General features: G+C 42.4%; 1 protein-coding gene across 3 annotated transcripts in view; it reads right to left on the bottom strand.

Annotated features, from left to right (window-relative positions):
* Positions 1-108: 108 nt before the first annotated feature.
* Positions 109-15927, bottom strand: part of PHC1 (polyhomeotic homolog 1) — a 44180-nt gene continuing 28361 nt past the window's right edge. For 2 of the 3 annotated variants that reach the window (XM_067464077.1, XM_060763460.2), the window contains 7 exons: positions 13596-13755; positions 11512-11720; positions 11157-11271; positions 7770-7878; positions 4674-4821; positions 3126-3357; positions 109-1125 (listed from right to left, as the gene is read on the bottom strand). In XM_067464077.1, the coding sequence (XP_067320178.1) occupies positions 971-1125; positions 3126-3357; positions 4674-4821; positions 7770-7878; positions 11157-11271; positions 11512-11720; positions 13596-13755 (1128 nt within the window). In that variant the 3' untranslated portion in view covers positions 109-970. The remainder of the gene's footprint in view (positions 1126-3125; positions 3358-4673; positions 4822-7769; positions 7879-11156; positions 11272-11511; positions 11721-13595; positions 13756-15927) is intronic. The other variant, XM_067464076.1, reaches the window with a different exon arrangement.

A 15927-nucleotide genomic window follows, 5' to 3' on the forward strand; every position in this document is an offset into this window, starting at 1 on the left:
GAGAGAAGACAAAAGCAAAGCAATGCCACTACACTTGATATCTATGCCAGGTATCAAAAAAGCTGGTAGTCAGGGGAAGGATCAGGCTCAGAAAAAATAGCAACTCTGTTTTTGAAGCATTCTTTTTACTGAGGAACAGAATATTTGTATAATAAAGAAAAATATACAGGCTTTGATAAGAGATACAAACCTGCAAGAAGAAGCTTTTGTCCCAAATGCTCTCTCAGGGGGAGGGCAAAGTACAAAACTGAACAAAGAAAACTTTTAGAAGCAAGATAGAAACAACTGGAGTTCAGTACACTTAGATTCTCCTTTGGATCTGGGGTGGTATCTCCAAAACACACAACACAAACAAGTGGAATTATATGATCTTTAAAAGACATTCTCCTCTGATGCCATAGCCAAAAGTGCTCTTGTTGTCTAGGGAAGGGTTCCATTAGGAATGAACAAGCTCTTCTCCTTCAAATGATCCACAATACTTTAGCTTTAGTGTTCTAGATGGTCAGTTTGCTACTGACTTCCAGTCAACACCAAGAAAGGAACATGATATTGTTAAAAACTTCAGTTCCAAATGTAATCTTTCAGCTTCCCCTCCTCGGCAAGAGAAAAAATAAGCAAGGTGTGTTGATCCTCTGTGAATCTGTGCAGAAGAAAAATCCCATGGGAAGGAGAACATGAACATCCAAAAACTCTGGTACTGAGAAGAAAAATGGCTCCCTCACCCCTTCCACTAAGAAGCCTCAGCACAGAATAAATCAGCATCTTTGCCATGCTGCCCTCAGGAACAAGTCAGAGGATAGAGAACTTGCAGGCAACATGAGATGCTTTAAGGACTCCAAGGGAGCTGTTCTCTATGTAGCACCAAGGGACAGGCTTATAAGAGCTTGGTTTCCATCAGTTCCCTCTACGCTGAAAAGCTGGGGCAAGAGTCGCAGTCTACAAGAGGGAATCAGTCTGTCTTTCCATGTTCTTAGGTCTCTTTGAGAATGTTAATCTTAGCGCAGATCTTGAGAGCAGGGCCCAGTTTGATATTCATGGCACTCATGAGGTGCTCTTCCTTCAGAAGGAGGAGGGCCTGACCATCAATCTCCTGAGAGCGAAACTCCTCTGCAATCTCCTGGCAACCTAAAGGATTCAAACAGGAGAGAAACCCTGTAAGGGACAATAGCAAGAAGACTGGGCATTGTTATATTCATCTATACTTTGAATTTAAGAATGAGAAAGACTTTGAATCTGTAACAGGAAGAGTGCCATTTTTTTGTTCAGTTTACTCTAGAACAGTGCTTCCCACACTCCAGTCCCCCAGGTGTTTTGGACTTCAACTCCTAAAAGCCTCCGCTGCCTTGGCCAATGACCTGGGATTCTGGGGAAATGAAGTCCAAAACTCCTAGGAGAGCACACTTTGGGAAGCACTGCTCTAGAATACCCTTAAATACATGCTAGCAAGTATAAGGGTATATATGCTAGCAAGTATACCCTTAAATACATGCTAGCAAGTATACGGGAGAGCACATTTTGGGAAACACTGCTCTAGAATACCCTTAAATACATGCTACCAAGTATACTTTGGGAAACACTGCTCTAGAATACCCTTAAATACATGCTAGCAAGTATACTTTGGGAAACACTGCTCTAGAATACCCTTAAATACATGCTAGCAAGTATACGGGAGAGCACATTTTGGGAAACACTGCTCTAGAACACCCTTAAATACATGCTAGCAAGTATACGGGAGGGGGGCATTTTCACTTTTTGAGACCAACTTACCTGCCGGGGGACAAAAACAATTTTTGCAGCAGGGTGTTATGTGGTTTCCAGGCTGTATGGCCATGTTCTAGCAACATTTTCTCCTGGAGAAAATGGATCTGAAGATGCCAGTCACAGATACAGGTAAAATATCAGGAGAAAATGCTAGAACATGGCCATAGAGCCTGGAAAGAACACAACACCCCAGTGATTCTGGTCGTGAAAGCCTCTGGCAATACAATTTTTGCTCTGTTGTGATCCAAACCATCCACTAGAGCAGGGGTCCTCAAACTAAGGCCCAGGGGCTGGATGCCCTCCAAGGTCATTTACCCAGCCCTCACTCCGGGCCAACCTGAAATGACTTGAAAGCACATAACAACAACAATCCTATCTCATCAGACAAAAGGAGGTCCATATTTCCCATTGAAATACTAATAAGTTTATATTTGTTAACACTGTTCCTCGTTTTATTGTAAGCAGTGTTTTTTACACTACAAATAAGATATGTGCCGCGTGCATAGCAATTTATTCATGTTTTTTCTTTCAAATTATGTTTCTTTCTTTCAAGTGACTGGGCCTCACTGAAAGGGGTCCTGGGGACGTAGGGGACAGAGCTTCATCATAGCTGGAGTTATCGGATCCTCTACTTGAATCTTCTTGGCCCTGCAAAACCAACAGTTTGAGGGACTGTGAACTGGCCCTCTATTTAAAACGTTAGTGAACCCCTGCACTAGAGGGTCCAGAGAGCATTTACAAATTTCAGCCAAAGAGCAGCTTAAAAAAAAAACCGAAAACAAAACTTAAAACATGGTTAAACTACTCCTGTATGCCCCCTATGCATTTTAAAATCTTTCTTTTATTGTTTGGCAAGTGCAGCCCACTAACCCTCCACAGTTCCACATCTGCAATACCGCATAAGGTGCTTTCAAGTTCAAAATACCTCACAATGATTCTTAAATATGCTGTCACATCCACATATTGGGATGAAGGGATCCGAGACAAAAAAATACCAGACTAAACACATCACATCTATCATCATTATGGTATACTAACACAGACGAGCAGTCACGTGCCACAGGCAACAACTTTCGTACTAACCCTATTTTGAGCATCCAATTGCACCATATAATTAGGTTTTGTAAGGGGAGAGTTAGTACTTGCTCAGTCTCCTTCCATTGCAATCCAATCAGTATAGACAATATTGGGTTAAACCAGGTATGGGCGAACTGGTTCACATGAGAAATGTGTATGATTCACCCTTTTACAAATTGGACAGGAGAGCTGAAGTGTGCCTGTAGTCTATTATACTTCTCAAAACTAAAGCCTGAGCATGTCTTCTCTTTTGAAAAAAAAACAAGCAAAGGAGGAGGTGAACTTGCCTTGTAGGGATGCAATAAATTCATACACTTCCTCTACACTCCAGCGGCTGGGATTGCTGGATAGGAAAACTGGATTGATGCCATGGAGGTCAGGGATAGGTTGAATCATATTTGAGCTGCCAAGGTCCCGGTCACCGTGACTAGGCCTCACTGAAAGGGGTCCTGGGGACGTAGGGGACAGAGCTTCATCATAGCTGGAGTTATCGGATCCTCTACTTGAATCTTCTTGGCCCTGCAAAACCAAAACAACAGAAAACACAGAAAGAGGGAATGCTTCATAGGAGAACTCAAACAAGTATAGCCCAAGAATAAGAGGCGGTCCTGTGAATCCTCAAAGAAAACATCAAAAGATGACACTGGCAATTCCTTCAATATGTCACACAGTAGGAAGCAAGCTTCCAATTTTGGAAATGCCAGATGTTAGTACAAAATCTGTATTGCACTAGATGTTACTTGGAAAGAATTTAGAGAAGAGCTGGACACCTTCTGAATAGTTGCTAAAAATTAATTGTTGAAGGCTTTCATGGCTGGAATCACTGGGTTGTTGTAGGTTTTTCGAGCTGTATGGCCATGTTCTAGAAGCGTTCTCTCCTGACGTTTCGCCAGCATGGATACAGGTGAAACATCAGGAGAGAACGCTTCTAGAACATGGCCATACAACCCGAAAAACCTACAACCCAGTTGCTAAAAAGCCTTGTCTATACAACAGGGCTCAGTCTGATATGTGCCTGTTTAATCTTAGCAACAATGTAGGATCATAGAATCATAGAGTTGGAAGAGACCTCATGGGCCATCCAGTCCAACCCCATTCTGCCAAGAAGCAGGAATATTGCATTCAAATCACCCCTGACAGATGGACATCCAGCCTCTGTTTAAAAGCTTCCAAAGAAGGAGCCTCCACCACACTCCGGGGCAGAGAGTTCCACTGCTGAACGGCTCTCACAGTCAGGAAGTTCTTCCTCGTGTTCAGATGGAGTCTCCTTTCTTGTAGTTTGAAGTCATTGTTTTGTGTCCTAGTCTCCAGGGAAGCAGAAAACAAGCTTGCTCCCTCTTCCCTGTGACTTCCTCTCACATATTTATTCATGGCTATCATATCTCCTCTCAGCCTTCTCTTCTTCAGGCTAAACATGCCCAGCTCCTTAAGCCGATCCTCATAGGGCTTGTTCTCCAGACCCTTGATCATTTTAGTCGCCCTCCTCTGGACACATTCCAGCATGCCAATATCTCTCTTGAATTGTGGTGCCCAGAATTGGACACAATATTCCAGGTGTGGTCTGAGCAAGGCAGAATAGAGGGGTAGTATTACTTCCCTAGAGCTACACAGGAGGAAATAAGTTATCAAGTACATTCAGCCAGTTCAATATGTTAAGGCTTTTTCATGTTCACTGATTCCCAAATGGAATAGGACTGCAGCTGTACTTTATTAGGCAGCATACATACTGTATAATGTGGTAGCTAAAAAACTATGCCACATGCCTCTTTCATATCAAGCCATCACAGTATTGTCTCCTGGGTATGCAAGAGAAAGAGTTGGGTTTGCACCCTCACCCTGTGACGTTTGCCCTGGATCTTGGCTCGAGCAATCTCTGAGCTGCTGCGCCGAGGTCCACGTCGCCGACGGGCATAATTTGCTTCCTGGAGTTCTTTCATTTTCTTTCTTTGCAGCCGAAGTTGGTGACTACAGCCCACATTGTACCTGGCATGGGAAAAAAAGGGGAATAATGTCTTTACTTCTTAGCCTAAAACTAGAATCGATGGAAGCTGTACGATCTCAAGGTATTTTCAAACAAATAGCCGAGGAGGGGGATGCTGCTGATGCCTACATGCTTGCATAAAGAGGAATTTCCGGGCCAACCATCTATTTTGGATGACTACCATCATGCTCGTGGCAGAAGCAACTTTTGACTTGTTTAACCATATGGGTGCCACTGTCAGACCTGGGCATGAGGAACCTTTTCTGGAAAAGGCAACAGCGTAACCTGATCAACAACACAGGTTTTCTGAGTTTTAAGGAAATAATAAAAACCTATTTATAAAAGTAACTGAAATGTATTAGGCACTATACAGAAATAATTGGCTTATTAATAACTAGCTGTGCCCTGCCACGCGTTGCTGTGGCCTATAGTAAAACTTATCAAAGTTGAGGTAGATATCTGGACTATTATGAAAGAGAGGTCCCTACCTATTCCTTCCCCCTTTTCCTCCCCCTTTCTCTCCTTTCTTCCTTCTCTACCTCTTTCTTTCTTTCCTTCTTTCACTACTTGGTTTCATCCTTCTCTCTTTCCTTCATTCCCTCCCCCTTTCTTCCTTTGCCTTTCTTCCCTCCCTGTTTGCTTCCTTCTTTCGCTTTTTATTTCCTTTTATTTCACCACCATCATAACAATAACAATAATGCAATGCATTGCCTCCGGGACCTGACACCTCTCCCATTCCCCCTAAAAGGGTCTCAGAGGAATAATAGCATCATAATAATCATAGAAATAACAACCTTTACCCGCCACGCATTGCTGTGACCAACCTTCCCTCTTTCTCTCCTTCTTTCCCTCCTTCCTTCCTTCCCTCCCATCTTTCCTTCTCCTCTTCCTTCTCTATCTCCTTCCTTCCCCCTTTTTCTTTCTCTTCTGGCCTCTTTCCTTCCTTCTCTCTTTCCTTCTTTCCTTCCCTCCCTCTTTCTCTACATATTCCCCCTTCCTTCATTCCCTCTTTCCTTCCTTCATTCCCTTTTTTCTTTCCTTCTCTCCTTCCTTCCTTCCCCCTTTTTCTTTCTCTTCTGGTCTCTTTTCTTCCTTCTCTCTTTCCTTCTTTCCTTCCCTCCCTCTTTCTCTACATCTTCCCCCTTCCTTCACTCCCTCTTTCCTTCTTTCATTCCCTTTTTTCTTTCCTTCTCTCCTTCCTTCCTTCCCCCTTTTTTTTCCCTCCCTCTGTCTCTCATTTCTTCCTTCTCTACCTCTTTCCTTCCTTCCCCCTTTTTCTTTCTCTTCTGCTGTCTCTCTTTTCTTTCCTTCCATCTTTCCTTTTCTTTCCTTTTCTTCTTCCTTCTTTCTCTAACTTTTCTTCCTTCCCCCTTTTCTTTATCTCCCTTTCTCTTTCTTCCTTCTTTCCTTCCTTCCTGTCTTTCCTGGATTTTGACAGGGCGGGAAGGGGTGCGGTGGGGTTTGGAGGTGGCGTGAAGTAAAAGGAGGTAAGATTGGGGCAGGCGAGTGATGGAGCGTGAGGTTGTGTGTGTGTGTGCGGCAGCGGGGGGAGTGATGGAGCGTGGGGTTGCGTGTGTGTGTGCGGCAGCGGGGGGGAGTGGGGTTGCGCGTGTGTGTGTGTGGCGGTGGGGGGAGTGATGGAGCGTGGGGTTGTGTGTGTGCGTGCGGCGGGGGGGTGTGTGTGCAGGAAGCGGCGCGGCGGGGCTTGGAGTGGGCATGGCTTCCGCAGAGGGAACTGTGTGCGCGCGCCAGGGAACTTGCAGCTGGGCACCAATGCGCATGCTCAGTTGTTTTGCCGTTTTGTGAGTGTGTTGTTGTGTTGTTTTTCATTTTGAGTAGATATGTTTGTACCTTATGGGTTGTGTTATGGGCATGGAAATTTTGGTTAAGTTTCGTTGGGGGGTTTGTGAGTTTTGTTGATTTGCCATTTTGTGAGTGTGTTGTTGTGTTGTTTTTCATTTTGAGTAGATATGTTTGTACCTTGTGGGTTGTGTTATGGGCATGGCAATTTTGGTTAAGTTTCGTTGGGTTTTTTTGAGTTTTGTTGTTTTGCCGTTTTGTGAGTGTGTTGTTGTGTTGTTTTTCATTTTGAGTAGATATGTTTGTACCTTGTGGATTGTGTTATGGGCATGGCAATTTTGGTTAAGTTTCGTTGGGGTTTTTTGAGTTTTGTTGTTTTGCCGTTTTGTGAGTGTGTTGTTGTGTTGTTTTTCATTTTGAGTAGATATGTTTGTACCTTGTGGGTTGTGTTATGGGCATGGCAATTTTGGTTAAGTTTCGTTGGTTTTTTTGAGTTTTGTTGTTTTGCCGTTTTGTGAGTGTGTTGTGTTGTTTTTCATTTTGAGTAGATATGTTTGTACCTTGTGGGTTGTGTTATGGGCATGGCAATTTTGGTTAAGTTTCGTTGGGGTTTTTTGAGTTTTGTTGTTTTGCCGTTTTGTGAGTGTGTTGTTGTGTTGTTTTTCATTTTGAGTAGATATGTTTGTACCTTGTGGGTTGTGTTATGGGCATGGCAATTTTGGTTAAGTTTCGTTGGTTTTTTTGAGTTTTGTTGTTTTGCCGTTTTGTGAGTGTGTTGTGTTGTTTTTCATTTTGAGTAGATATGTTTGTACCTTGTGGGTTGTGTTATGGGCATGGCAATTTTGGTTAAGTTTCGTTGGGGTTTTTTGAGTTTTTTTGTTTTGCCGTTTTGTGAGTGTGTTGTTGTGTTGTTTTTCATTTTGAGTAGATATGTTTGTACCTTGTGGGTTGTGTTATGGGCATGGCAATTTTGGTACAGTTTCGTTGGGGGGGTTTTGAGTTTTGTTTCCTCGTTGGATGCCCCTAACAAATTTATATATATAGATTTAGGTGTGCCTCCATGATCAAATCAAAAACACTAAATTGGAAGTTAAAGATCAGTGACTATATGAAACATGCTGCCTCAAATAGGAAATGATGTTATTGTTACCTCTTGGCACATGTTACAGAACAAAATCTCTTAGAACCACGGAACTGATTGGCCGGGCCATATTTTCCACAGAATTCACATTTCAGCAGGTTCGCTTTCTTGTCTTGTTCTGAGAAAATGGGAGAGAAGCAGAGATATGGACAGTCAAGAAAAATAACTTTTCCAACTAACTACAGCAGAATGCAAGCCTATGATTTTATGTTTGAGAGTCAGTATAATCCCCTGTTGAAAGATTTATCAGCAACTGATGTAGAATATCAAAGCCTCCAGCAAAGGAAATGAAAACATCTGTATTAATATGTCTTCCCTTTGTCTCTGAATATATGAGTATGTGTCTGTCCTTTCATTTATCCATCTTGTGGAGTTTGAAAAAAAAATAGATCAGGGCTTGACACTTGTAGGAGGCAGGGAGCTGCACCACACCATCTCAAACTTTAGAAGGCCACACACTCACCAACCTGCACCTGTCATCTCTCCCTTTTTCTTTGGCTTTGAAACTAACGTTCTTATCACTAGGAGCATCAATAAATGTAACTGGCTAATTGGAGCCAATTCTAAAAGCTCCTACTTCTATATTTAGGCCCAAGGGGCCTTTTTTCAAACACCAGAAGGGACCAAAGGTCACCTCAATTTCTGATCCACTTCCACCCTGGCCTAAAATTACCATATATTTGTATGTATCTTGACCTCATATATATAAAACGATGATATGTTTTGGAGCCAAAATGATGGATTTAGATATAATCCATGGAGACATTGAGAGTCATCCCACAGAAAGAGAAAATCACTAATGCCACCATGGGAGGAAATCTACTCCTGGCCACCACATTTTCCCATCAAAGCATTGAAAATGCCTTTTGCCATGCAACTAAGAGATGGAGAAGGTTCCCTTTTTTAATATAAAGGTCAAGGTACAATATTAGCTCTTATAAAAGAAAAAGAACTATGCCCTTCTCTTGAGTAGAGCGGAGAAAGTATTTGTGTGTCTTGAGAAAACTTAAAAGAACCACCACCACCCTTAGAATCATAAAGTTGGAAGAGACCTCATGGGCCATCCAGTCCAACCCCATTCTGCCAAGAAGCAGGAATATTGCATTCAAATCACCACTGACAGATGACACCACTGACATCCAGCCTCTGTTTAAAAGCTTTCAAAGAAGGAGCCTCCACCACACTCCGGGGCAGAGTTCCACTGCTGAACAGCTCTCACAGTCAGGAAGTTCTTCCTCATGTTCAGATGGAATCTCCTCTCTTGTAGTTTGAAGCCATTGTTCCGCGTCCTAGTCTCCAGGGAAGCAGAAAACAAGTTCGCTCCCTCATCCCTGTGACTTCCTCTCACATATTTATACATGGCTGTCATGTCTCCTCTCATCCTTCTCTTCTTCAGGCTAAACATGCCCAGCTCCTTAAGCCGCTCCTCATAGGGCTTGTTCTCCAGACCCTTGATTATTTTAGTTGCCCTCCTTTGGACACATTCCAGCTTGTCAATATCTCTCTTCAATTGTGGTGCCCAGAATTGGACAAAATATTCCAGGTGTGGTCCAACCAAAGCAGAATAGAGGGGTAGCATGACTTCCCTAGTTCTAGACACTATACTCATATTGATGCAGGCCAAAATCCCATTAGCTTTTTTTGCCTCTCTGTTCTCTCAGCACTACTTTGAGGGGAAGTAGCATTTTCTCCTTCAAAAAGGCCAGAAGTGGTGCCACAGTACAGAAAATAAAGATGCAATGAACCCAAAGTTTTAAACAAGGGCAGTTTTGGAGGACATGACCTGTTGTTAAGTTGAGGGCCATCCCACAGAGAGAGAAAAGTGCCGGCATTGTCTCTTCTGGCCAGCCACTCCTAGCCACCATTTTCTCAGCCAGCACTAAAAAGCCAGAAACAATGCCAGAGCGAAGAGAGGAGGCTACTCCTTTTAGGTTCTTCTAGGATGCACTATGCTCTTGCCTCTCACCCCTCTATGCCCAAGAGAAGGGAATGATTCCTTTTACCAAAAAGGTAAAAGTTAAGGTTACGGTACTTACACACAGCACCTGGATAAGTCAACCCAGATTTTTGGGGTCAATTTTTGACATTTCTAGACTTATACGCAGCAGACGAAGTATGCCCCTGATTTTAGAGGGAAAAGTAGGTTTCACAGAATCGTTTGGGACAGCTGCCTGGAACCCATGGACCACCTTATGCCTACCATTAATGTGTCAGAACCTAATGCCTCCAAGTGAGGGAGATTAAATTCCCTCTGCTCATTTAATTCAAACATACCTTCAAGAAAGTGTAAATAAATCAAAAACACTTAGAATTGGCACTTGGTGACCATCATGGACGAAAATATGGACAGAGAACTAAAAAGGTCCAACAGTTACTAACACAGAAATAGCTCACTCGAAATTGAGACTCTCTCTTTTAACTACTAAGGTCAACAGTAAACACTTACTGTATATACTCGAGTATAAGCCTAGTTTTTCAGCTCTTTTTTTAGGCTGAAAAAGTCCCCCTCGGCTTATACTCGAGTCAAGGTTATTTATTATTTTACTCTGTTATTATTATTATTTGTAATACATTTATAATTTTACTCTATTAGTATTATTACATTTATTATTTTACTTTATTATTGTTATTACATTTATTATTTACATTTATTATTTTATTCTATTATAACTCTTATTACTACATTTATATTATTTTAATCAATAATAATAAATGTAATAATGTATTTTTATTAATAAATTATTACATTTATTATCTTTTTCTCTTTATTATTATTGCAAGGATGCATAAGCACATTTACATTGAAGAAGATGAAAATAATGGTTTCATCAGACTTGGACAGTTACCTTAAATTACAGTTTTATGTAAATATTCAAAAACATTGGACCTACTGATACTTCAATTAATGTAATTTCATTGGTATCTATTTTCATTTTGAAAGTGGCCAGTACCTGCTGCATTTCCCACCCTCGACTTATACTTGAGTCAACACGTTTTCCCAGTTTTTTGGGGTAAAATTAGATAAAAAGGTAAAGGTAGTCCCCTGACATTAAGTCCAGTCATGTCTGACTCTGGGATGTGGTGCTCATCTCCATTTCTAAGCCGAAGAGCCAGCGTTGTCCGTAGACACCTCCAAGGTCATGTGGCCGGCATGACTGCATGGAGCGCCGTTACCTTCCTGTCGGAGCGGTACCTATTCGTTTACTCACATTTGCATGTTTTCGAACTCCTAGGTTGGCAGAAGCTAGGGCTGACAGCGGAAGCTCATGCTGCTCCCCGGAATCGAACCTGCGATCTTTCGATCAACAAGCTCAGCAGCTCAGTGCTTTAACCCACAGCGCCACCGGGGGCCTCGGCTTATATTCGGGTCGGCTTATACTTGAGTATATACGGTACCTGCTGTTACACTTTCCCCTCCTGGAGAGTTGCTAGACTGGTTCTCGGTCTGCCTAGTAGGAGCTCCACCTTGAAGAGGCTTTTCAAAATCTTTTATCAGTTGAGAGCAACCCACCTAAAGAGAGATGGAAAGAAAACTTGCATCAACACATGATATTCTCCAAAGTGTTCATTCTGGGCGACTCAGTACACTTGTAGGTAAGGCTACAGGGACAGGCAATTTTACCCTGTCTTCAACAAATACAAGGTAAGTTAACAAACTACTCATGCATGGAAAACAAAAAGAAGAGGAAGACAGTTGGGGGAAGAAAGGAATAGCTTCTGCCCAGGGCACTCCAGGTTTCATGCTTCTTACCGGGAATGGTTCTGCCCCTTCCTGAATGACAAAGCCTTCTATAATATGTGTAAGGATCTGAGGCTTGACAATGGCTTGCGGAGGTTTGGAGTCTCCCATCTGACGGGACAACATGGCCAAGGTGGGCACAGGAGCAGCTGTAGAAGTGACAGAGGTGGGATCACTTGGGGATGCATTTGTAGTAGCACTGGGAAAAGATTCTGATTTCTCTGAAAGAACAGAAATAGTATTAACTATCCCAATCCATCTGAATGTCAAATTTAGTGATGTGGTTTGTATATTTCCATATGTATGCTTAAATAGAAAAGATGCATTGTATTAAGGACATAAGTGGATTCATATGGGTTAGAAAGGGAATATGCACCAATATTCCACTGCTTATCCCAGCTAGGTTAGGCACAATTATTCAATGGGACTTACATAAACGTTTAGTAGTCAGGTTCTGACAGATTTAATGAATCTACTCTACTTGGGACGAGCAATAGGATTGAGACCATAATATAGCTGCTGGAACCAACTGTGGCAAGACAGATGTTGCTGATGTAAGCTTCAAGCCCTGGGGCCCCATGTACCAGACATACACGAAACAGTGCAAGTATTAGACATGGAAGGTAGAAAGCTATCCATGAAGCAAGGCCTGGTCCAACCCCTACCCGTATTTATTTTATTTATCGTGTCAGGAGCAAACCAGACAGTTGTATTTCATTTTTTTAACAAACAAACAAACAAAACACAAAGTTTGCAGGCTTGGTATTCTATTAAATGTCCTTTGACCAGTATCTGGCCACTTGAAGTGCCTCTGGTGTTGTTGCAAGAAGGTCCTCCATTGTGCATGTGGCAAGGCTCAGGTTGCATTGCAGCAGGTGGTCTGCAGTTTGCTCTTCTCCACTCTCGCATGTCGCGGATTCCACTTTGTGGCCCCATTTCTTAAGGTTGGCTCTGCATCTCGTGGTGGCAGAGCGCAGTCTGTTCAGCGCCTTCCAAGTCGCCAGTTTTCTGTGTGCCCAGGAGGAAGTCTCTCATTTGGTATCAGCCATTGATTGAGCTTCTGGGTTTGAGACTGCCACTTTTGGACTCTCGCTTGCTGAGGTGTTCCAGCGAGTGTCTCTGTAAATCTTAGAAAACTATTTCTTGCTTTAAGTCATTGACATGCTGGCTGATACCCAAACAGGGAGTGGGCCACAGATGTCACCGCCCTGTCCTTTCACTATTGGTTGCTACTTCCCGGCGGATGTCAGGTGGTGCAATGCCGGCTAAACAGTGTAATTTCTCCAGTGGTGTAGGGCGCAGACACCCTGTGATAACGCGGCATGTCTCATTAAGAGCCACGTCTACTGTTTTAGCGTGGTGAGATGTGTTCCACACTGGGCATGCATATCAGCAGCAGAGTAGCAAAGCAAGGGCAGATGTCTTCACTGTGTCTGGTTGTGATCCCAGGTTGTGCCAGTCAACTTTCGTATGATATGGTTTTTAGCGCCCACTTTTTGCTTGATATCCAGGCAGTGCTTCTTGTAGGTCAGAGCACAATCCAGGTATCTGGGTGCGCTGCAATGCTCCAGTGGGATTCCTTCCCAGGTAATCCTCAGAGCTCCAGATGCTTGCCTGTTCTTAAGGTAAAAAGCACATGTCTGTGTTTTGGATGGATTAGGGATCAGCTGGTTTTTCTCTGTAATAGGTAGTGAGGGCACCTAGAGCTTCTGTTCAACCATCTCAAAGTTCACTGCTTGAGTGATAATGGCACGATCATCAACATAGATTAAACTCTCTGTCCCTTCTGGCAGTGACTGATTTATAGGTTGCTTACCTGTAACCATAGTTTCCTGAGTAGTCACCTGTGAATTCGCACATATGATATCATTTGTGTAAATGTTGAACATTGATGGAGCAAACATGCTCCCCTGAGGCAGGGCGTTCTTCTGTTTCCCCTACCTGTGATTCAAAAGTTTTGCTTGTACCGCATGTTTAAGTTATATGCGATCAACCACATCCCACTGTGTGTTATCTATGTTCATTATGCATCATATCCTGAATCTGTCAGAAGGCACACTAATGTAACTATAGTAAAGAGAACCAGAAAAACTCACCCCTGTTCCCTTCATTTCCAGGGCCACCCTTATCTTCAGTGGTTTTAGGACTCTCTGCCACAGGAGATTTGGCAGCCAGGAGAGGTGGTGGGGCACTAGACTCCTCCCTTTCCTCTTCTGATTCTGCTTTGCGCTTGACTGCCAAGGTCTGTGGCTTACTCTGTGTGGAGAGAAAGGAGCCAGTTTGAAAGGACAGACTCCAAATGAAGGGAAGAATAAGCTGTTTCTAGAGTTTACTTAGAAATGGAAAAAGTTGGGAAAAGGTGGAAGCAAAAGATCCTATCTAGATTAATATACTTGCCAAAGAGGAATGAAGAGTGTGAACATTAATAATAATACTATAGTAGTAACAGTGCTAACATCAATACATTCCTCAGAATAGTACTGCAGCTGTTTGAAGACTGTGATAAACTAGGGCATTTGAAGCCCACAGTCAATTCCAAGTCCAACATAAAAAAGCACCGAGTATCCCCCATACATAATATTCTTGTATACCAAAATTACAAGAATATTATGAAGCATTTCAATTGAAGGCAATTTTGGAATTAGAAGAAAATCAAGAGAAATGGATAAGAATAGAAAATGAAGTAAACAAAGGTCAAGGTGAATATGTAATTTTCACACAAAAACTAAAAGAGGTGATAGGAAAAACAATAGTTCCATGGAAAATAGCTTTAATATTTTGAGAAAAATGGGAAAAATGGATGCTGTTTTTTTTTTCAAAAGAAGCCCCAATAGGGAGTCTGAGGAACAAAGAGGATAATAATAATAATCATCATCATCATCTTTATTTGTACCCCGCTACCACCTCCTCAAGGGACTCGGTGTGGTTTACATGAGGCCAAGCCCAAAGTACATCAAACAAAACATCAATAAACACAACATCAATAAGGTAGGTAGGTAGTCCCCTGACATTAAGTCCAGTCATGTCTGACTCTGGGGTGTGGTGCTCATCTCCATTTCTAAGCCGAAGAGCCAGCATTGTCCGTAGACACCTCCAAGGTCATGTGGCCGGCATGACTGCATGGAGCACCGTTACCTTCCCGCCGGAGCGGTACCTATTCATCTACTCACATCTGCATGTTTTCGAACTGCTAGGTTGGCAGAAGCTAGGGCTGACAGCAGAAACTCACACTGCTCCCTGGAATCGAACCTGCGACCTTTCGATCAACAAGCTCAGCAGCTCAGTGCTTTAACCCACTGCGCCACCGGGGCTCCTCAACATCAATAAACAATCAATAAAATACAAATAATATAAATCACATAAACAAAAAACAATCGATAGTGACATAATTTTTAAAATGGCTGAGCCAAATGTAATAGATTAAAATTGAAAATATGCTGACATGAACAAGGTAAAATATAACTAGGATAGGATTTTTCGGAGAGAAATGAGGGAGCACAGTACATCCTAAGTTTGTATTAAAGTGCATTTAGGGACATATTGCTGAGAGATCTCCTTATTCTGGGAAGGCACACTGGAACAACCACGTTTTCAGGCTCCTCCTAAAAACTGCCAATGTTGGGGCATGTCTAATGTCCCTGGGAAGTGAGTTCCAGAGTTGGGGGGCCACCACCAAGAAGGCCCTCTCCCTCGTCACCACCAATCACGCCTGCGAAGGAGGCGGGAGCGCAAGCAGGGCCTCTCCAGATGATCGAAGAGATCGTGTGGGTTCATACACAGAAATGCGGTCACACAGGTAGGTGGGTCCTAAACTGTTCAGGGCTTTGGAGGTAAGAACCTGCACCTTGAATTGGGACCGGAAAATGAACGGCAGCCAATGGAGTTCCTTAAACAGGGGGGTTGTAAAGAAACTGAAACAGTTGGGGTATTGTAAAATAAAGGATTTATATAATGAAAAAGATGTACTAATGGAATGGAGTCAGTTGGAAAATTTAGGAGAAGGAAGATTTAGGCTAATACTAATATTAAGAGGCATTTGGGAACAAATAAAAGAAGAAGAAGAAAAACATAAAAGCACTAAGCAAAATAATAGTAAGAAAAAGACTTAGAAGGCTCTTCTGAGTATTTAAGCTTTCCTATTAATAAAATTGTCTTAAAACCTGGGATCAAAAGCATAAACTAAACTACCACTACTACTTAACAAGAAGCATAAATTATTAGGAAGCTTTCCTATACTTATCCAATTGCTAGCAAGCACAGGCAAGGAGGCAATAGTATGGAACTCCTGTGGGAATAGCCTCTTAGTAGATTGTGTTCTCTGTAGCTCCTATCTAATTTTATTCCCAAGTGTTCCTCTTTAGCCCAACTGCCAAAAACTTCAGGTTAAGATGGCTGCTGTAGATTTAGTATTTATCACAATATCAAGTA

This window comes from Anolis sagrei, chromosome 2 (genome assembly GCF_037176765.1).
Source record: "Anolis sagrei isolate rAnoSag1 chromosome 2, rAnoSag1.mat, whole genome shotgun sequence".
Lineage (NCBI taxonomy): Eukaryota > Metazoa > Chordata > Lepidosauria > Squamata > Dactyloidae > Anolis > Anolis sagrei.